General features: G+C 41.3%; 1 protein-coding gene and 1 pseudogene across 1 annotated transcript; one reads left to right on the forward strand and one right to left on the reverse strand.

Annotated features, from left to right (window-relative positions):
• Positions 1-1283: 1283 nt before the first annotated feature.
• LOC121550192 lies at positions 1284-6911 on the reverse strand. The gene is made up of 6 exons (XM_041862328.2): positions 6570-6911; positions 6045-6277; positions 5680-5752; positions 5468-5558; positions 4727-4836; positions 1284-3134 (listed from the first exon to the last, which is right to left on the reverse strand). The coding sequence occupies exons 1-6, from the start codon at positions 6706-6708 to the stop codon at positions 2782-2784; spliced, it is 999 nt and encodes a 332-aa protein (XP_041718262.1). The 5' UTR covers positions 6709-6911; the 3' UTR covers positions 1284-2781.
• Positions 6912-19689: 12778 nt separating this feature from the next.
• Positions 19690-23029, forward strand: part of LOC121548159 — a 28792-nt pseudogene continuing 25452 nt past the window's right edge.

Genomic DNA, 23029 nt, shown 5'->3' on the forward strand with positions numbered 1-23029 from the left:
TTTAAAAGAACAGTGACAGGAAATTAACATTGAATCTGTGTACTGGTTCACATCAGTGTGAATACGCAAATCTGATATGGGTCACATGTAAAACTGAGTGTGGACTTTCAGAAGAAAAGATAGGATATAGAATGAAAATCTGTTTCGGGTTCTTTGGGTGGCTGTGTAAACACAGCCTTAGGTTAAACAGCATATTCATATGCATTATTCAAGTTTTGAAAGTGATTTGAACTCTAAATTCCAAATGACGTCAGTTGCACTTTAACTTGTAGTTTCCTTAACAGGGTTTAGGGGGCATGGACAAGAGGACCACAACAAGCAGTACCACAGGGTCGTGTTCATTACGTCATGTAACTCAAAACATTTGGTGCCTGATGAACACAACCCTGGTATCATAGCACTGGTTACATGTGAAAGGACTCCCTTTGCTGCCACTAAGTGTAATTTAAGTTTATTTAACTAATTGACAAGCTTGGGTATTGCAGTGAAAGTCGGTTGAATCCCTGGGGTAAATTCTGACCTGATTAGATGGGATTTGAGGTGCTTTCTGCTAATTAAAAGAGGCATATTAATTTGTGGTGAATGACTGTGAACCTTCACAATTAAGCTACAAGGATACAGTACATGTCTAGCTAATATAGTTTCAGGATATTTCTTTGGGATTTTAATGTTTGTTAAACAGTTTCTTCCCTCTTGCTAAAAAAATCAGGTCAATTAATTTGAAGTGTTTGTCTGACATTCAGTCAAGGCAATGCAGTTCTGACTGCTATATGGCTCAGTTGGTAAGAGCATGAAGCAAGCAACATCTAGGACTAGGTTGTGGGTTCAATTCCCGCAGGGAATCAAATACATATACTGTAGGTTGCTTTGGATAAAAATGTCTCGTTAGAGGCATATACTGTTATATAAGGCAACAGTCAGAATATTTGTGATATCTCTCAATGTAGAGAAGCAATAGTTGAAATGTTTTACATTTGAACTGACATTTTGATTTTGCTCAGATGCAAGCAGGTCTAAAAGTGTTGAGTGTTTGAGGAAGATTCTGCTGGGGAATTGCGTTGTAGTATTGTGTTCCTCTATCGCCATCTGCTGTATACAGAGGACAATTACACACAGTGCAGTACATATCCGCTGCCTGCTGTGTGTTGGTTGTTGACTTAAAGCTCTATTGTGCTTAACTCATTCAACCACAAGTCAGCCTGAGGTATGAATGACATACTGCAAATCAAAATCTAATCAACAATCAAATAGATTAATGAAATGGAGTACATATTCACAAAAAAGAGTAGCCACATAACACCTTTATTTTCTAGTAAGGCGTGGAACATTTGTTCCCATCTTTCCTCAGTTATGCATATCCAAGAACACAGCCATACAAATAAATATAATTAGCCAACAAATGACCTCACAAACATAAGGAGACAAACATTGTTTCCAAAGATATGAATTGTGCGTTTGCTAAATGCTGAATATTTGCTCCAAACGTTAATTATCACAAGATAAGCTTGGACATTTGTCAGAGTTTTGAAAAGTCTTGCGGTACAGCGTTTCTACACAGACAACGTGATTATTTGGTTGCTGGTAAAGTATTTCAACACAGATCATGGCACCATATTCCCTACATAGTGCTCTACTTTTGACCAGAGGCCTATGGGCCCTGGTTAAAAGTAGTGCACTATATAGGGAATAGGTAGGGTGCGATTTAAGACAAAACCAATGAGATTATTTGATTTCTGTTCCTCCTGTAGTTTTATCCTGTAGTGTTGGTGCTAACCAGAGACTAACTTTTGTGTTAACTACAGTCAATGATAGATTACCACATAAAATACTTAAATAAAAGGAAACAAATATAAAAAACAGAATTAAATGCATGGTTGTGTTGACTAAACAAAATGGACCAAGACCCGATCAGAACGCAAATTAATTCAGACCAGGGCTCTCCAACTCTGCTCCTGGAGAGCTACCCTCCTGTAGGTTTTCACTCCAACCCCAGTTGTAACTAACTGGATTCTGCTAATCAACCAGCTAATTATTAGAATCAGGTGTGCTAGATTAGGGTTGGAGAGAACACCTACTAGACAGTAGATCTCCAGGAACAGGGTTAGAGCCCTGATTTAGACTCTAAGTCATCAATAAATTCATGATTGTCCTGCATCTCCCTCTAGTAAGATAACTCATGCAGTTGTATTCACCAGGACATTCAAGATCAGTTGCAGAGAAAAACACATGCATAAGATGTCTGAAAACAGACAAATGATACGACAAGCCAAACGTCACAAACTTGCACCTGTGTATTTAGTAGAAAAATCTAAATGTAGCTATTTATAGCTGACTATGTTTGACATATTTTTAATTATTTTGACTATTCTATGTTGTACGGATTGCATAACAACAACACACACTTTGGAGTCTTGATATTTAGGGCCGTAACGACCCTTTCTAAAAGATGGCAGCACATAATGAGATGTACAGGGTTTCCAAGCAGCAGTCACGTGATGAAAACACATTTACAGGTGCCTTACGTACTAACTAACGTTTGGTTCAAGGATGGAAAACAGGCCTCATACTTGGGGCCTGACAAAGAAAACCTCCAGACCCAAGTCAAAAGCTATATGGAGATAGGCTTTTGGGGATTTTCTTTGTCAGGAAGAACCTTGGACAAAATAATTTCACATTGATAGCTGCCCTTTCTTATTCAACTGCGACCCCAAAGCAAGAGCATTATTGAAAAGACCGCAGTAGTGCCATTAAGAATGAGAAAATACACCCTTTTTTCCCTGTTCATTCCAGCCTGTTGCGTCGTCTGAGCGCAGTTGTAGGCATTTCTTCTGGAATGCTCTGTGCTACCCCTATGTCCTCAATGTTTGTTTCACAAGAATCCTCCAACGAGGGCATGACCTCACTGTCATCTTTATCCTCCTCCTCCTCCAGCTGCTCCTCCTCCCCTCCAGCGTCTGTCGCTGAGTACTCGTCCTTAGCTTCGGGGTGGTGATGCTGGTTGTGGACTGGCTCTGGTGCCTCTTTCCCGACACCACTTTGTTCGTCTGCCGCAGCAGCGACCCCCTCTGGCTGGGTGTCGTCGTGGGCTGCCAGAGACGCGATGAGGTCATCCAGGTTCCTCTCGCACTGCGGCTCTGAAAGATGGAAAAGAGCAAAAGTTGCGACCGTGCGCTACAGTCACCGCAAACAGGCGCCCCATTTCAGGATGGGTGTGTTTGAGTCAGGTAAAGATACGGCTTACATGTCATGTTTTGATGTCAATATTGCTCATGTGGATCATGTTAGATGGCGTGTGTGACTCTTCCTGCCCAACTCATTTCCCACAGGACAAATAAAGTTATTCATTTTTTTAAAAATTACACAAAAAAAAATTCCATACATGTTTGTTCACTGTATTAATGGTCAGAAAGTGACTTTTTGGACCTGAATGCCAAACCATTTAGGAGATAGCGGTGCTCAAAGCTGACCCATTTTGGATACCCTACCATACCAAAAAAACTGGATAATATAAAATAGGGAACGCGAAAGAAAAAATTGTTTTTTTGCAACGGAAAACAACAATTTCTTTATTTTTGTCCAGGGGACTCATTTATCAACCGTGCTGAATTTCTAACTAAACTCTGTGCACGTGGAAATCCTAGGATTTGCGTACGCCACAAATTAATGGAATTGATCAGACTGGCGCTCATTGTTTTCATTGATTAATCAGAACCATAGATGCGCAAACGTGAACAAACATTACAACCCCGCCTGGAAAACACTGTGTATTCACCTTTTATGGTGACAAAAAGGCCCTCATTTGCGGTATGAATTGGAACTAGGCAGCTGCGGTTTCTCAAAGAAAGGACAATGGTCAATTTGATCACATTTCTGTGGAGGTGTTGGCAGAATGTTTTCATCTTTTGCAGTTACTTTTTCAAACTAAACATGCGAGAGCCAAACTCTGGCCGTGAATTGCGCCAGATTGACTGTCCATTAGAGAAACGTTCAACTAAGTGCTATAGCCCACACTGCTTCAACGCAAAAGACAAACTGTTGTTCAATATTTTGTTTATCAATAGATGATCGCGTTTCTATCTCCTGCCTTGGTATAGGCTCTGAGGTTAGATAGGTTATGATGTCACACTCCTGCACAGCAATACTCTACCACATAGCCTACTGTCAAATACTTTAAATAGACCGGTAGCCTAGACTATTTCCTTTCAGGTAGCTTGGCCTATTGAATGGTAATTATTTGTCGTATAGTAGCAGGAATAAACAATTCATATCAGAAAAGGAGAGATGTCCTGCAATATGACTATGATTTACATAATGAAAGAAAAATAAATATACAAGGCCACCGATCTCCTTACCAACGGAAAATGTGCATCTGTTTCATCATTATGCTTTAATGTGTTTATTAGCATTGCTATTAATTACAGTAATTCCTGTGTCACCAAGCAACACAGCTTCCCCAAAATAACAATATTTGCTTGCAATAGAATTCTTCAACCACTAGAAGTTGTGCCTAACCACAGTCTGAGGTGTGTGTGGAGCTATGTACACTATCCCGTAAAGTTAAAATATGATCAATATCAACCCTAGTGAGAAAACATGCAGAATGCAAGGTTGTCTTTTTTGTGCGTATGCACCTTTGATAAATGAGGCCCCAGGTACTCCCTGTTCGTTTGTTTTCTTCCATTTGGTGCCTAATGAACATGCCCCAGCAGGGGGTGGGGTCACATACCTTCAATGTTGAGGGGTGGACAGTCCATGCCTCTCTTCTTCATCAGGTGGCGGATGGACTGGAGCTGGGACATGATCTCGTTCTTCTGTTCCTGGGCCACAGACTTGACACTGGAGAGGAGCGAAATGGACAGAAGAGAGTGAGATCACTGAGGAAAGAACTCTGGGAAACGCAGTCCCTGACCGGTTGCCCTTCGTAGGTTCAGTTCATAGCTCCGGGATTAAGTTTCTCTAGGTACAGATCTAGGATCAGCTTCCCCAATCCTAACCTTAACCATTAGTGGGGAAATGCGAAACTGAGACTCAAAATCTGCATCTAGGCCCTAGGGGCCACTTCACCCCACACCCAGTTGATACAGAAATTGCTTTGAACTAGATTTAGTTACCCACAGTCTTTAAAAGTTCAGTTCACTAAGGTCAGGTTTAGTCCACAGGTACCAGACGAGAGAAAGTACGGAGGCGAAAATACCTAGACTTGACATTATCTCCCATTTGGTGCCTGGTCAACACACCCCAGAGTCCCATTACGATAAACGCTATTAGATTCAGCAGGGTCAACAGTTTATCAAGACCATGAGATGTGACTTTACAACTGTTATAACTACCTGGTTTGGATAAACTGGTGTTAATCACGACAGACATGTACTTAATTACATGGGGTGATATTTACAGAGCAATATTTACACAGAAACAGAAGACAAACCGGAGCTCTGTAGTTTAATGGGTGAGTTGGCTTACTTACCAACTTGTCAATGGGTCCAGTTGGGTGAGAATGGAGTTGAGCATCTTCTCTGTTTGCGCTAGCCGCTGCTCCAGCTCTGTAAGCTGATTCTCTATGGAAAGACACAAAGCCACCAGCATGTAAAACCATGTAAAAAAGCATCTGCATGACGGGTAAGATAAACAAAGGTATGCAAACAGACCCTTGTGGCACACCACAGATACAGCACACACCTGTCTCCTCCGACTTATTGGGACCTTTTGCATCCTTCTTCTTTTGGGCTTGGGAGTCATCTGCAGACTTGATCTTGGAGATAGAAGGGAGACATCAATTTTAAAGTCTGCGCAGTATGTGTGTTTAGTCGACTCAGGCTCAGACTGCCAGTATTACCATAGTTCACACAATCACGTTTGCTCTGATTAGCAATCAACTTTACTCCAATCCTGCTCTCTGTCTGTGTGTGTTTGTCTGTGTGTGTGTTTGTGTGTGTGTAGGCGTGTGCATGCATGCTTGCATGTTTAGAGATATCCCCAAGCAACCTCATCACAATCATCATTGCTACATTTTTCAATGGTGGAATTCCTGCTCCAGCCGATACCTTCAGAAATTTGTATGCTGCAAAGAGGCCGACTCCGATGGCATAGAGCGGCATCAGCGTGAAAACGTAGCCCTTGTTGCTGTTGGTTTTGTATTTGTCACCCTTCATCTCCTGCTCCATCATCATCTTCATCTGTTGCATGTTCTCCAGGGTCTGAGCTTTGTTCATGGAGCCGGCCGTGTTCTTGTTGACCGGCTGCCCTCTCACTGCACCTGGTCCAGGTCCCGGACCCGCTGGGAAATAACACATGAGAGAGGAAGAAGATGATGATGACGACGATGATAAACAGGCCTATTCATGACAGTTGTCTTATTGCTAAAGGCTTTAGAGGCTACCATGCTGCACACTTTTACAAATAGACAGATATCTTGTTTTGAATAAGTTTGACAATTTTGAACATAGTAAAACGTTAGGCTACTAAACAAATATATCATGGCAAGAGCAAAACATTGCATAGGCTAGGCCTACACAATATGACGGTGGCGTCACATTGCCATTTCCAATACTATTTTTAATTCATGCAACCTTTTCTGTTGTAGCGTGCATCAAAACCTCTTGTTTCCTTCGCCCCGGACCCTACGCCGAACATTCTAGGGAACACCACAAACGCAAATAACACCGCCGTAAATGCGACCACCACTTGTTGGGACGATGAGAAAACCATATTCTTCTGCAACGTAAAGCACCAGAACAGCGACGAAAACAATCGGAGCCTTTGGTCCAGACGTGCAACACCGAATCTTTAGCGTTTCTAGGCTATTACGCAGAAGGGACACTGACTCAATGACGTTTCAAAATGAAAACCACCCAAACCCTGTATTGACCACTGAATGGTGCTGACTGAAGATAAACAGCTGCTGCTGCTTCTTCTTCTTCTTCTTCTTCTTCTTCTTCGTTGGGATTTGGTTGGCGGATCGCATCCAACTTTCAGGTGCATACACCGCCGCCTACTGTACTGGAGTGTGAGGCCAGTCACAGCCTATCTATGCTGAACAAAAATATAAATGCAAAATGTAAAGTGTTGGTTCCATGTTTCATGAGCTGAAATAAAAGATCCCAGAAATGTTCCATACGCACAAAAAGTTTATTTCTCTCAAATTTCTGTGCACAAATTTGTTTACATCCCTGTTAGTGAACATTTCTCCTTTACCAAGACAATCCATCCACCTGACGTGTGTGGCATATCAATAAGCTGATTAAACAGCACGCTCAATACACAGGTGTACCTTGTGACGTGCACAATAAAAGGCCACTCTAAAATGTGCAGTTTTGACACACAACACAATGCCAGAAATGTCTCAAATTTTGAGGGAGCATGCAATTGGCATGCTGACTGCAGGAATGTCCACCAGAGCTGTTGCCAGATAATTGAATGTTCATTTCTCTACCATAAGTCACCTCCAACGTCATTTTAGAGAATTTGGCAGTACGTCCAACCGGCCTCACAACCGCAGACCACGTGTATGGCGTCGTGTGGGCGAGTGGTTTGCTGATGTTGTTAACAGAGTGCCCCATGGTGGCGGTGGGGTTATGGTATGGACAGGTTTAAGCTTAAGCAATTGCATTTTATTGATGGCAATTTCAATGCACAGAGAATACCGTGACGAGATCCTGAGGCCCATTGTCGCAGTGGTGTAAAGTACTTAAGTCGGTTTTTGGGGTATCTGTTCTTTACTTTACTATTTATATTTTTTTCTACTTTTACTTCACTACATTCCTAAAGAAAATAATGTACTTTTTCTTCATACATTTTCCCTAACACCCAAAAGTACATTTTGAATGCTTAGCAGGACAGGAAAATGGTCCAATTCACGCACTTATCAAGAGAACATCCCTGGTCATCCCTACTGCCTCTGATCTGGCGGACTCACTAAACACATGCTTCACTTGTAAATTATGTCTGAGAGTTGGAGTGTGCCCCTGGCTTTCCATAAATAAAAAAAACAAGAAAATGGTGCCATCTGGTTTGCTTAATATGAGGAATTTGAAATAATTTGTACTTTTACTTTGACTTTTGATACTTAGGTATATTTTAGCAATTACATTTACTTTTGATTCTTAAGTATATTTAAAACCAAATACTTTTAGACTTTTACTCAAGTAGTGTTTTACTGGGTGACTTTCACTTTTACTTGAGTCATTTTCTATTAAGGTATCTTTACTGACAATTGGGTACTTTTTCCACCACTGCATTGTCATGCCATTCATCCGCCGCCATCATCTCATGTTTCGGCATCACAATGCATGGCCCCATGTCACAAGGATCAGTACACAAATCCTGGAAGCTGAACTTCGCACAGCCATTGAAGAGGAGTGGGACAACATTCCACAGGCCACAATCAACATCCTGATCAACTCTATGCGAAGGAGATGTGTTGCGCTGCATGAGGCAAATTGTGGTCACACCAAATACTGACTGGTTTTCTGATCCACGCCCCTAGCTTTTTTTTTTAAAGGTATCTGTGACCAACAGATGCATATCTGTATTCCCAGTCATGTGAAATCCATAGATTAGGGCCTGATTAATTAATTTCAATTGACTGATTTCCTTATATGAACTGTAACTCAGTAAAATCTTTGAAATTGTTGCATGTTACGTTTATATTTTTGTTCAGTATACATTATCTTCATTAGTCCTTTTCCTCTAAGAAAGTGAAATATAGCCCTAGACTCCACCACCTACACTAATTAAAAACTCACTACCCCATTCCACTACTTTGATCCTATCTGCTCCTGCACCATGCCAACAGCCTGGGAGGACAGGACACCACCACTCAACACACCCTGTAACCCTTCTGAAGTCAAATCTCGTATAGCTGAATACATCTCTGCAGCTGCCACCACAACATCTATTTTCTGTGATTTACATTCCATTTCTGCGGTACAGTTGATAACCATTGATATGAACGCTAAGAAGCCAACCTTACTGAAGCATAAATCACTTGTTGGCCTATCCCTCTGTGCTGGCACAAATCTACTACTCACTGGAATCCTCTCAGGATCCCTCACCATTGACCCATCCTCCTCTCCTTTCTTCATTACCTCAGCATACGACACCTTCTGCACTACTCTGACTCTAGCCACCTCAACCTGCCTCTCTCGCACCGGACACTTCCGAGCCTGAGCAACATGAGCACCCCTACCGTTAACACACACAACTTTATCCACCAAAACTACACAGTCCTCTATCCCATGCCCTCCTGCACACTTCCCACATCTTGGAATCTCCTTCCTACTCACTGCTGTGACATGACTATAAACGTTGCAAGATTAGCAGCTGTAATTGTGTGACTTCCTGGACTGTGTGTAGTAATGCGGCTTCTTCAGTTACTGTAGTTGAGTTAACCTAGTGAATGTTACTGTCACTTATTGACCTGGAGTGCAAACACATGCACCCACCTCTTTGTTAACAATAGTCCTAGATCGCACATTGTTTAATTATGATATCTTATAACATTTTAATAAGATAATTTAATAATATTGAATTTCGCCCAAATACAAGTCCAGTCAGGATGTTCCCCTGCACTGCATGGCTAACTCACAATAGAAGTAAATACAAGAGGGTCCTCCCGAGTGGCGCAGCAGTCTAAGGCGTCACAACAGACAGCCGTGACCGGGAGACCCATGAGGCGGCGCACAATTGACCCAGCGTCGTCCGGGTTAGGGGAGGGTTTGGCCGGCCGGGATGTCCTTGTCCCATCGCACTCTAGCGACTCCTTGTGGCGGGCCAGGTGCCTGCAAGCTGACTTCGGTCGCCAGTTGTACGGTGTTTCCTCCGGCACATTGGTGTAGCTGGCTTCCGGGTTAAACGAGCAGTGTGTCAAGAAGCAGTGCGGCTTGGCAGGGTCGTGTTTCGGAGGACGCATGGCTCTCGACCTTCGCCTCTACCGAGTCAGTACGGGAGTTGCAGCGATAGATAATTAGGGCTACGGACTGGTGACAGACATCTCTGGAATAGGTTGCTTGCATACATCTTTCAACTATAACCATGTCAAATTTGCACAAATGCTCCATAGGCTACATTGGGAAGTATTTGAATTCGCCACAGCTCTTGAACCGTTAAAGCTACAAAACACCAAACCAATGTTGACATGTACAGACTGACTCAACTTAGATTGCTCGTCAAAAGATAGTGGATACTATTTGTAATTTTGGAACTATAACCAATTTAAATTTGCATAAAAGCACTGTAGACCTCAAAGGCAAAATGTGGATTCGCCACTGCTCTTGAAGAGTTTAAACTATAAATACCAACCAAACGCTGAAATGTGCAGACTGACTCAAATTAGATTGCTTCAACACAGATTTATGCAAACATTCATACTTTATACACTATAAAGCTTGTTGTACCCCCATTCATTTCAATGACGGAATGCAGGCTTCAACATTCTTAACTGGAGTCACTGCCACAGAACTTACAGGGTGCTTAAAAACCCATTATATGGCTTATAATGCTATAGTACTCCCTCTAGCCTACAATATAAGCCCACTATAACCTACTATAATAACTCCACACCTACAAACCACCCCAAAACAACTCACTTTAACTAACCCATAGCCGATGACAAACCTATTGCTACCATTACTACTGCCGTCACTACCACTATTACTGCCGTCACTACCACTACTACTGCCATCACTACCACTACTACTGCCGTCACTACCACTACTACTTCTAATTCACAACCATCAATAGTTCACTGCGTGTCAGGCTCTGCTTCATGACACCTACCAGTCATGTGGAAAACATAAAATTGCTTGAGGCAAGTCACAAAACCCATCCCGTCAGCACACACACACACACACAGCTAGGTCAAAACACCTGTTCCATGAGCATCACACACACACACACACACACACACACACACACACACACACACACACACACACACACACACACACACACACACACACACACATACACTCACACACACTCTCTCTCACACACACACACACACACACACTCACACACACACACACACACACATCACACACACACACACATACACTCACACACATACACACACACACACCCTCACCACACACACACACACACACACACACACACACACACACACACACACACACACACACACACACACATTATTTATGCTTCTCTCTTAATATTTGCTATGTTGTGACTATTACAGTTTTTTACAATCACTTTGGCACTAATTTCAGAACCTTGACGTCATTTTTCAAAACTCTAGACACAAAACTCAAAACGGTCATTACTTGTAACATAGGCTGTCCAATGTTCAAAACATTGCATTGTGCATTCATATCTTTAAAGAAATCTTGCACTTGCACAATCATTGGTTCAAAAAACAAATTTATTGTGAAATACCAATGAAACGTTAATTTAGATCACCCACACACAAGCAACCGATAGTTTCACTGTGTCATTGTTCGTACGATCATTAAATATTGTAGTACAAAATAGGTGATACATGTTTCATTATGGTACTACATGTAAATACATCCCTGTAAAAGTACTGCAGTAGTAGAGAGAATACTACAGACACAGTGGAATCATTTAACAAAATCTGAAATATATTGATGAAAAACAATACAGTACTGTAAAACATCAAATGCAGTGTTCCTCAACTTGCTTGCTTGTACTGTAAAAAGCAAAACATAGGAGTGATTACTGTACTTCTACATTTTCATCAACTCTGTCTTGTGGTTTTGGCCACAGGTTCTCATCTACATCACAATGGATGTTTTCATTAGCCAAACATCTTGGAAAAAACCTTTGGCCATGGCGAATCCAGGCCTGACACTGGTCTGCCGTGATGTCATTGCATGCGTCATCCATGGCCTGGAGAAGAGTGACTTATTCATGAGGGCGCCTATCATAAACCTTCCATCTCCATGTGAAGAAAAAATCCTCAATCGGGTTAAGGAAAGGAGAGTATGGGGGTAAATACAGGGTGGTAAATTGTGCATGGGCCTGAAACCATGCTTGCACCATATGAGCATGGTGGAACCTGACATTATCCCACACAATGACATAGGTCACGCCACCAGCTCTACAGGCCTGATCGAGCTCATCAAGGAAGGTTACAAGGGGACCATAGAAACGGTGTCTGATAAAGAATGATGATGAAATATTACATCCATAGATAATGTAGTCTAATTGGTTCATGCTCCACGCTAATTGGTGACAATGAATCTCGTTACTTTGAAACTTTCATGATCTAAACATGGAATATTGTTTGTCTGTTTCCATACAACTATGCATTAAGAGCAATGCAACAGTTACTTATCATTTTGAGCAGTTGTATCAATTGATAGTTGGATAATTGTAATGAAATGAATAGACACTCATCTGAAATGTAATGTGTGAATTGCCTTTTGAAATAATAGTACTTTGATGTTAAGTTGTGTCATATTGAACAGGTGACTTTTGTTAAATGAACAAATGATCTTAGTTTTATGTGTATTGTATCCAAGCAATTGAAAAAAGTGTTAGAGTTTTGAAAAATGTGCATTTTGATCATTGGTTGTGAGTTTTGTGTCTAGAGTTTTGAAAAATGACGTCAAGGTTCTGAAATTAGTGCCAAAGTGATTGTAAAAAACTGTAAGAAATGTACATTGTTTAAAGGTGACAGGCAAACGTTTTCATGTTTTTTAACAGATAAATACATTATAATATTGAATGTAATTTATTTGGCTACAAACATATACATCGAGATGTACATTGTTTTCCCAGAGGATAGCACTTACAGTTTTTTTCAATTGCTTACACACTAAAATTAAAACTTTCCCACAATTAGCAAAACCTTACACTCAAGGAGCAAAACACCGGCCTAGATTTGCACAACTGTAAGCACATTGTCAGCTTCACACTTTTTGCAAAACACTACACACAGTGATTTGCAAAACACTAAACACATTTGTATGCATTTGACACAGAAATGTATCATGATGCCATTTCCTTGCAATTTCAAAGCAAAGGCTTTCAAATGAACACACCCATGAACCAATTGGTTAAACGCAGCCACCAGGTGTGCACACACACTGGTGCTTAATTGTAGACACACCAATCAGGTTTAAGCACTATAAAAAGGCAACAGGTAAGTTCACCTGTCTTCAAAAAAAATGGACGGTGTCAGAGGAAGAGGAAGAGAAAGAGGAAGAGGAAGAGGAAGAGGAAGAGGGAGAGGAAGACCTGGAGGAGGGGTAGGACATGCACAAATAAGAAGACAACCAAATCTGTGTAACGAAATTCGTGCTACAATTGTGGACCATGTAATAAACCACGGACTAACACTGAGGGAGGCTGGACTGACAGTACAGCCTAACCTAAGCAGGTACACGGTGGCATCAATAGTTCGGACATTTCGTCAAGAGCACAGGTGAGAAACGTATCTTCTGTCAACAGAAAATCCATAGCTTACTGCATGTACTATATCAACAGTTTTGGTATCTATTCCTGTATAATTTTACAGTAAGCTACATATATTTTGTTTGGCCAACATAGGATTGAACGTTGAGAACACCAAGGAGGGAGGGGCCCCATATTCACACAGGTGCAAGAGAGAGAGATCATAAACCTCGTTTTGGCCAATAATGCAATCAGACTTAGAGAAATTCAAGCCCATATTGTCAATGATCACCAAATTTTCAATAATGTCCAACGGGTCACTTTGTCAACAATAGCCCGTATCCTTAAAAAACATCAAGTTCTGATTTTTAAAAAACTGTATAAAGTGCCATTTGAAAGAAATTCAGACAGGGTGAAAGGCCTGCGGCGGGAATATGTGTTGGTACGTTTTGTTCACTGACTGTAGTATTGTGTACTGCACACATAACCTTTTTACTGTACATGTCATTTTACTGTATAGCAGACCTACAGTAAATTGATCTACACAATGTGATCTTTTGCTGTATTTCAGAGAGTTTTGCAAATGGATGCGGAGGAAGTCCCGGATGAGTTTATATACATTGATGAGGCTGGATTTAACCTGACAACAGTGAGAAGAAGGGGAAGAAACATAATTGACCACAGGGCTATTGTCTATGTACCAGGGCAACGTGGGGGTAACATTACCCTTTGTGCTGCCATTACACAGAATGGGGTCCTCCACCGCCATGCCAACTTGGGTCCTTACAACACTGACCTCATTCTTACATTTTTTGACAGATTACACAATATTATCACAGCAGCAAACCAAAGGGACCAGATGCAATACATTATATGCAATACATTGTCGTCTGGGACAATGCAGCTTTCCATCGTTCTGCTCTTGTCCAAAACTGGTTTCATCAACACCCACAATTTACAATTCAATACCTTCCACCATACTCCCCCTTCCTAAACCCCATCGAGGAGTTATTCTCAGCATGGCGGTGGAAGGTTTATGATCTCCGGCCCTATGTCCAGATGGCCCTCATTCAAGCTATGGTGGATGCATGTGATCAAATTGAAGCAGCATCCATACAAGGGTGGATTCGTCACTCCAAAATATTATTCCCACGTTGCCTTGCAAATGAAAATATAGCCTGTGATGTTGACGAGGCCCTGTGGCCAGATCCAGCTAGGTGGAGAGATGTTTAGGTAATTTTTCTTTTTTATTCGGTACTGAACTGGATATGTAATTTATGTTACAGTATTACTTTAAGCTTACAGTACAATGGTACGTTCAGTAATATTGTATGAAAACTTAAATGTTTTGTTATGAATGTTTTGTTGAAATGTTCAGTATTGACTGACTTGAGTACATGAAAATAAATACATATTTTCATTAGTCTGCACAATTGTTGTCATGTGGTGTTGGTGAATTTATTTTGACACTTTCTCTGTGTAAATGCTAAAAGTGTTTTAGGTTGAGCACAGGAGTGTTTAACTGATTCAAACAGAATCTGACCATATGATGGTTGGGTTTATGTTATAACAACAAAATAAGGTTTTTATAAGACATTGTATAGTTTTGACAAAAGTGTTCCATTTTGCAAATTATCTGAGGTGTTGTGCTACTTTGGTGTAGTGTTGTGCTAATTATGTGAAGGGGTTTGAAAACCGGGCCCTGTTTTCAAAATCGTGCTTAAGCAATTGAAAAAAACTATAATAGTATTAATTACAGTTTTTTCCAACTGCTTACACACAAAATCTTTTCATGTCACACGATTTTTGAAACCTCTCACTAAAAGTGCAAAACTACACACCAAATCTCCAAAACTAAGCTATTTCTCAGCCTTTGACTCAATTGCTCAATTGCATAAAACACTTTTTTCAAAACACTACACACAATTCTCTACCTAAAACACAAAAATCTAACAGGAAGTGACTTGCTTTCCTTTTCCAAACACAACCAATCAAAATGATACACTTGTTCACCAGGTCACACACAAACTCCTCACATGTGCAAACACTAATTGCTTAACTGATCACTAACCAATCACTGCTTTACTGTAGTATAGGCCTATAAATAGGTCAAAGGTCAGATTACCTGTTTTGAACAATGGATGCCAACAATGGACAGAGAGCAAGAGGAGTAGGAGGGAGAGGCAGGGGACAACAATGAGGACAAATTCAAAGACGAAGAGTTGGAAGAGGAGGAGGAGGAGTAAGAGGAAGAGGAAGAGGAAGAAGAGGACGAGAGCAAAGAAGAGAAGGAAGGAGAGCCATCTCTGATGAGATTAGGGCAACACTTGTTGATCATGTGATCAACCACGGTTTGACCATGAGAGAGGCTGGACTGAGAGTCCAGCCCAACTTGAGTCGATTTACAGTGGCGTCCATAATTCGAACCTTCAGAAATGAGAACAGGTATGCAACTATCTAATTACTATTTTAGCATTACAGTAATATACTGTAAAATACGTATGACTGAATAGTATTGCATAAACATTTGCAACTCTAAGCCATCCATTTACTGCACTGCATTGAATGAATGAGGTTGGTTATCATACTGTACTACATTTTTTTGTACATTGTTTACAGTTCCTATGCTGAACACATACTGTGTTTGAATTCTGTACAGAGTGGAAAGGCAAAGACATCATGGAGGACGAGGACGCTTGTTTACAGATGTACAAGAGACTGCAATTATAAATATGGTTTTGGCCAACAATGCAATTAGGATTCGAGAGATAAGAGAGCATATCTTGAATAATGACACCATATTTAACAACATCAATGCTGTAAGCCTGTCGACCATACAACGCATCCTCCAACGACACCAAGTGACGATGAAACAATTTTACAAGGTGCCATTTGAGAGAAACTCTGACAGAGTCAAGAATCTGCGACATGACTTTGTAGAGGTATGTATGCAACACTACTTCCAGTACTTCAGACATACCATATTTACTCATCTGTATATCCTTTTGTCTGTTACAGAGAGTATTGGAGATGGATGCCCATGTAATTCGCCATGCTAGGAGATACTTCCCTCGATGTTTGGCAATATATTGTGGACGAAGTATTGTGGCCAGACCCAGCCCGGAGAAGAGATGAAGCGTAGCTTAGCACTGGTGACTGCCCCCTACCCCTACCAATTCCTGGACTGCCCCCCCCCGGGACCCCACACACACAATTGTGTTCTTTACTGTATTCTAAAGAATATACTTTAGGTTTACATATGTTTATGGTTTTGTTGTATGCTACTGTATACAACAGTAATATTTGGCCTAATAAATATTTTCTGTTTCTACATTGCATTGGTGTTTACAGTGTACTTGTTACCCCTCTCAGCAGATTACTTTCACTGTAGAACATTGTATTGAAATGTAGATAGAAGCCTATGGAAGACCAAAGAGCTTTAGATTTAAAACAACAGTGTTTACATGGTATATTCAAAAATATACTAATATGAAAGAAGTGTTTGCCATTTGATGCAAATGCTTCATTCTGACATGTGTTTATGGCATTTTGAATGCAGTGTTACATTTTGAAGGAGATGTGAAGCATTTTGCATTTTGTGTGTGCAGTTTTGGGAATTGTGTGTAGAGTTTTGAAAAAAAGGAGACAGTTTTGAAAACGTGTGTAAGCAGTTGGAAAAAAACTGTAAAACACTTAGCTAATTAATATATTTTGCTCATGGTAGTTTACATAAATTAAGCTCATTGTGAACTCTCTAAATATTAATATGCAGAAGAATTACATTGAATTACAATGAGAGTTCAAAAGATGAATAAAAAAAAATTTGACTGAAAAACACGGATAAGAACAAAAAATAAATTAACAGATTATTTTTTGCTTTACTGATCTGGCCTTGTATCATATCAACCACTTTCTGTCTGTATCGGTGTGCTGTACACCAAATAGTGTTATCCGGGATCCTTGGGACTTCCCTACCCCATTGAAGTTCAGGTTATGTTTAGGGTAGGGACGTCCCAAGGATACCGGATATCACTGACCATACCAAATATAATCTTCAACTCTACATTGTTTTTATCTGTCAAGCCCTGATAGAAAGAGTTTGCTGAAACTGTTAGTTGCATTTCATGACGAGTTTTACAAGTTAACTTTGGATGAATTTCAGTCATATGAGCTGAAATATGATTGATTGCTCTTAAAACCAAAAAATTGTCTCCAAATCAGACCCAGGTTCAAATTTTGTGTATTTCAATAACTTTCAAAGACCTTTCGAAGTGAGTATTTACTTGAAAATACAAGTAGTTGAATATTGGAATGTATTTGGAAATACACTTGGAAGGTATTTGTCTGCATTTGAAAATATTCAAATAAAATATTTAAATACTTTATGCATTTGAACACAACGTCTGTTTGTTCCTAGGGTATTTGGAAGAATGTAAGGGTTGGTGTGAGGTGTGACCAAGGTGTGGTGCAGGATAGACAGTAGGCAGTAGGCAGAGATGGTGAAACAAGGATCTTTTCTGGTGGTCCCTAAGCAGGATACAAAACAACAGACTTAAGTCTCCAAAAACAGTCTGACAGCCAAAATACGAAAGATTAACTACCTCTGAAATAATAAAGAAACAGGGAGAACACTTCTCGAGTACCTGTACATACTTCTAGTGATCAGACACTGATTAGTACTGCTGAGCATAGAGAAACTAGCAGAGAAAACTGAGCAAGGGAACACAGGGAAGTGAGGGCATAAATACACAGGTGAACAGGTAGACACAGGTGACACCAATAGGATAATGATTAGTCCAGTCTGTGAGTAAGGAGGTGCCTAAGGTTGTCGGAGGATAACAACTAGTGGGTCGCTCCGGAACTGCGACCCCCTCCTGTAACAAGAATGTGTTTGGAAACAATATTTGAAAATAGTTTTCAGATGGTAGGCTATTTGTAGGAAATGTTAAAAGAGGTAGCGGATTTTGGCCACATAATACTTAAATATACACACATAAAATAAGTATTTAAAATATAAATGATAATTCCATACATTGCTATATAATATTTAGTTCCCAAAGTGTCACAGTACTGTATGAGGAACTGACATTTGTTTGAATTTAGATATTAATCATTTGAACTAATCATGAACATGTAAATATACCGATATACTGTCTCGTTCTTTGAACCTGTGCTATTGTCTAAAATGTAGGTTCAGGTCTCTCTCTCTCTCTCTCTCTCTCTCTCTCTCTCTCTCTCTCTCTCTCTCTCTCTCTCTCTCTCTCTCTCTCTCTCTCTCTCTCTCTCTCTCTCTCTCTCTCTCTCTCTCTCTCTCATATTTTAAATAACACTGTCATAAAAAAGTATGACCATCATAATCATTAAAGCCAGATAGGCCGATCACATACATGCCCTTATGTCAGTCATCAGTCAAAAAGAGGGTGTCTTGCTCCTGAAATCTGCTCCTGCATTCATCCCTGTCATCAGCAACAGAGCATTGGGGTAAGTTCATGTCTGACATCAATGTGTGCGCAATTATAATGATAATTGAATATGGTCAGTTTCAGAAAACATTATATAACATAAACATACTGTTGACAAATAGGCTATGGTGTAATGGAATGTTTTGCGTTGTGTGGTAGGTTTTGTGGGTTTTGACACTCTTATGTAGGTGTCATAACCAGCCATAAAATAATGCAATATATGATACAACAGGTCTAAATATATGTAACAGTGTTATGAGCATATTATGACAGGTTCTGACAAGTTATGTCAGCTGTTATGACATATTATGACATGGTTATGACCGTGTCAGAACGTGTTATGACGCTGGGTGTCAAGTAAAGTGTTACCGCATATTCATATATTTCTCCTTTCTGTAATACACGATTTCCAGTGTTTTGTTTGTAACACTTGGGTTGATGGCCACTAGACTCGATGCTGTATGTTATGGATTAAACTCATATCTGTTGAAAGTGATTGACGCCAGACTGGAGATACAAGGACCGAGGACACACTGATTATTATTGTATTGTCTGAACACTGTGATTCTGTAGCCGGTGGCAAAGTCACTTACTTTTTGTTTTGACTTTCCAAAGGCCTCTGGGGCTGATTTTTAAAGAACAGTTGTCTGCTGATTAGGATATAAGGTCAGTTAGACATTTTCTCTGCTTCTGTGCTGGAAGTATCGCCCTGTTGCAACTTGTAATAAACTGGATAGATTTTTGATTGACTTTATTTGCGACTGCTCTTCTCTTTTGTTCACCTGTAAATTCCTCTTGCGATCCACTTATACTCCCCTGCTTTTCTCATCAGCACTTCAATTCAACCACTCAAATGACAGCCCAGTCTTCAAAGACAGTGCTGTCCCTGGACTCTGAGGCGGTGCGCTCGCTCAAAGATGACATCAACTTTAAGAAGAGCCCAGATGATGGGAAGTGCTATATCATATACAAAGAAAATGGAGAGCTGAAGGCCTGCAAGAACCAATGCAAACACCAAGGAGGCCTGTTCATCAAAGACATTGAGGACTTAGATGGAAGGTAAGTAGACTTAAAGGGGAAGTTCAGGATTCTACAACTTAAGATAGCTGAAGTTTGTAGTGGCTGTTTAGAGAATACCAAACCATGGATTACAGTTTCTCCTGGCCCATAGACTACTTTCAGGCAGAGGAACCATCTAACATCAAGTTGTAAAATACAGAGGCTTAGATATAACATATCTATTCAATGGGACTGAAAGGTTTTTCTGATACAGGACGGTCCGATGTATCAAACACTACTGGAAGCTGAACGTCTCAACTATGCAGTATGTGAACCCTCCCGACAGCTTCACACAGGATGGAGCTGGGTAAATTGAACTGCTATTTTCTTTAGTTTTTTTATTAATTTTTTTATTTAACTAGGCAAGTCAGTTAAGAACAAATTCTTATTTACAATGACGGCCTACCAAAAGGCCTCCTGCGGGGACGGGGGGCTGGGATTTAAAATAAAAATATAGGACAAAACACACATCACGACAAGAGAGACACCACAACACTACATAAAGAGAGACCTAAGTCAACAACACAACATGGCAGCAACACATGACAACAACACGGTAGCAACACAACATGGCAGCAGCACAACATGGTAGCAGCACAAAACATGGTACAACCATTATTGGGCACAGACAACAGCACAAAGGGCAAGAAGGTAGAGACAACAATACATCACGTGAAGCAGCCACAAGTGTCCGTTTTTTGAACCTGAAAGGCTATTGAATGGCTTTTGAATTAGTCTATTTGCCATTTTAGGTCATACTAACAGGTAATGTCTGATGTTTTGTGTTCTCTGACAATTGTGTATATTTGTACACATTGTGTGATACTGATAATCAAATCAAATCAAATGGTATGTGTCAAATGCTTGGTAAACAACATGTGTAGACTAACAGTGAAATGCGTACTTACAGGCCTTTCCCAACAATGCAGAGAGAAAAAATAGAAATAATAACACAAGGAATCAATACACAATGAGTAACGATAACTTGGCTATATACACGCCGTACCAGTACCGAGTCGATGTGCAGGAGTATGAGGTAGTTGAGGTAGATATGTACATACAGTATATGTAGGGATAAAGTGACTAGGCAACAGGATAGATAACAAACAGTAACAGCAGCGTATGTGATGAGTCAAAAGAGTTAGTGCCAAAAGGGTCAATGCAGATAGTACAGGTAGCTATTGGCTAACTAACTATTTAGCAGTCTTATGACTTGGGGGTAGAAGCTGTTCAGCGTCCTGTTGGTTGAGTGCTCAGCTGTCCATCCCTTTGGCCTTCTAAAATGAATGAGGATCACAGTGTAAATAATAAGTCTGATGTTTAATATGTCTATATGTACATTAAGATAATCAAATCAAATTAATTAATTTGATTATTAGTCGGAAGAGATTTGACTTTGGCTTGATTTTGCTAATGCAGACGTCGTGATGACGGACGAGGGTGGTCTTCAGCTCGTGGAGGTGATCGTGTGGGACCCCTGGTTGGCAGACCCCCAGGATCCACAGGAACTGCAGGAGTGAGAGGTGACTGTGAGTACACCGCGTCACACACACCACACACCCACGGCTGGACAGATCTGAGGCCTTCCCCAGTGGGCAAAACTGGTTGCAATTACATTATGACATCTTACATGACGTCATGGTCCGGATGTATACTGGTTGTATAAGGATGTTTTGTTAAGGTCAGAAAAATATGTCTTGATCTGGTTGTGATCTTGATCTCGTCATGAAAAAGATGTCTTCACCTGGCTGGTGGTAAAACAGAGTTGAAACAAATCTGGAACACATTCCCATGTTGTTTAGTCACAAATTTGTGACAAGAACACAAACACTAGCTATGATCCAAGGCTAGTTAGTAATTACCCGGAGTGAATAAAATATTAGCCTTAAGATGATAACCGAAATCTTTGACTCATCTTTGATCCCATCACTATCACCGCCTTTATAATGTGAGATCTGAGGCTGTGTTCTCACCTGAAAGGCTGCAGTGCCACGCTTAAGCCTGGGACACATAGGGGAGATGGGCATAGGTTGAAAGCTATCACCAACTTCCATCCAAGATTCTACATGACGAATCGGGATAGACCTCCGATCACAGCCGTGCCCAACAACAGTGGTCACAGATGGCTTTTGACCATCTCTCCTATGTGTTCATTTAAATTCCAGAGACACGGAAACGACAGTCCCAACTCCAACACCTCTGAGTTTTTCCCCACATGGCCGACACGCAATTTATATCGATGTGATTGATGGTCAACCGCGCCGTGATCAAATGTAAAGTGATAGCACGTCGGGTGTCACGATCGTCGAACAGAGAGGACCAAGGTGCAGCGTTGCGGGTGAACATATTTATATTTAATGACTAGATCACACGATCAAAACAAAGAACGAAACGTGAAGTCCTTTGATACACAAACCAAAAGGAACAAGAAACCACAAAACACAAAGTGCAAGACAAACAGTTAAATATGGCTCCCAATCAGAGACACCCAGCTGACACTCGTTGCCTCTGATTGGGAGTCACTCAGACCAACATAGAAAATTAAACATAGACTTACACACCCTGGCTCAACATAACATAGTCCCCAGAGCCAGGGCGTGACAGTACCCCCCCAAAGGCGCGGACTCCGGCCGCGCCAAACAACCACAACAGGGGAGGGACCGGGTGGGCACTCCGCCTCGGCGGCGGATCCGGCTCGGACATGACCCAGGCACGGGTTGTGCTGGACTGACGATGCACACCCCTGGCTTGATGCGTGGAGGAGGAACGGGCCGGACCGGGCTGACGAGCGCACCCCTGACTTGGTGCGGGAGCAGGAATGAGCCGGACCGGGCTGACGACGCGCACCACTGACCCGGTGCGGGGAGCTTGGACGGGCCGGACCGGGCTGGCGACGCGCACCACAGACTTGGTGCGGAGAGCAGGAACGGGCCGGACAGGGCTGACGACGCACACCACTGGCTTGGTGCGGGGAAGCTTGGATGGGCCGGACTGGGCTGGCGACGCGCACCACAGACTTGGTGCGGAGAGCAGGAACGGGCCGTGCCGGACTGACGACGCACACCACTGGCTTGGTGCGGGAAGCTTGGATGGGCCGGACTGGGCTGGCGACGCGCACCACAGACTTGGTGCGG

Source organism: Coregonus clupeaformis, unplaced genomic scaffold (assembly GCF_020615455.1).
Source record: "Coregonus clupeaformis isolate EN_2021a unplaced genomic scaffold, ASM2061545v1 scaf0126, whole genome shotgun sequence".
NCBI lineage: Eukaryota > Metazoa > Chordata > Actinopteri > Salmoniformes > Salmonidae > Coregonus > Coregonus clupeaformis.

Bases quoted from the DNA above. Each gene is read 5' to 3' on its own strand.
- LOC121550192 (XM_041862328.2), bottom strand. From the start codon at position 6,708: ATGGTTTTCTCATCGTCCCAACAAGTGGTGGTCGCATTTACGGCGGTG. The intron at 6,278-6,569 runs GTTGCATGAATT...GTTATTTCCCAG, and splicing joins TGCACGCTACAACAGAAAAG to CGGGTCCGGGACCTGGACCA. The intron at 5,559-5,679 runs GTGTGTGCTGTA...GTCTTTCCATAG, and splicing joins CAATAAGTCGGAGGAGACAG to AGAATCAGCTTACAGAGCTG.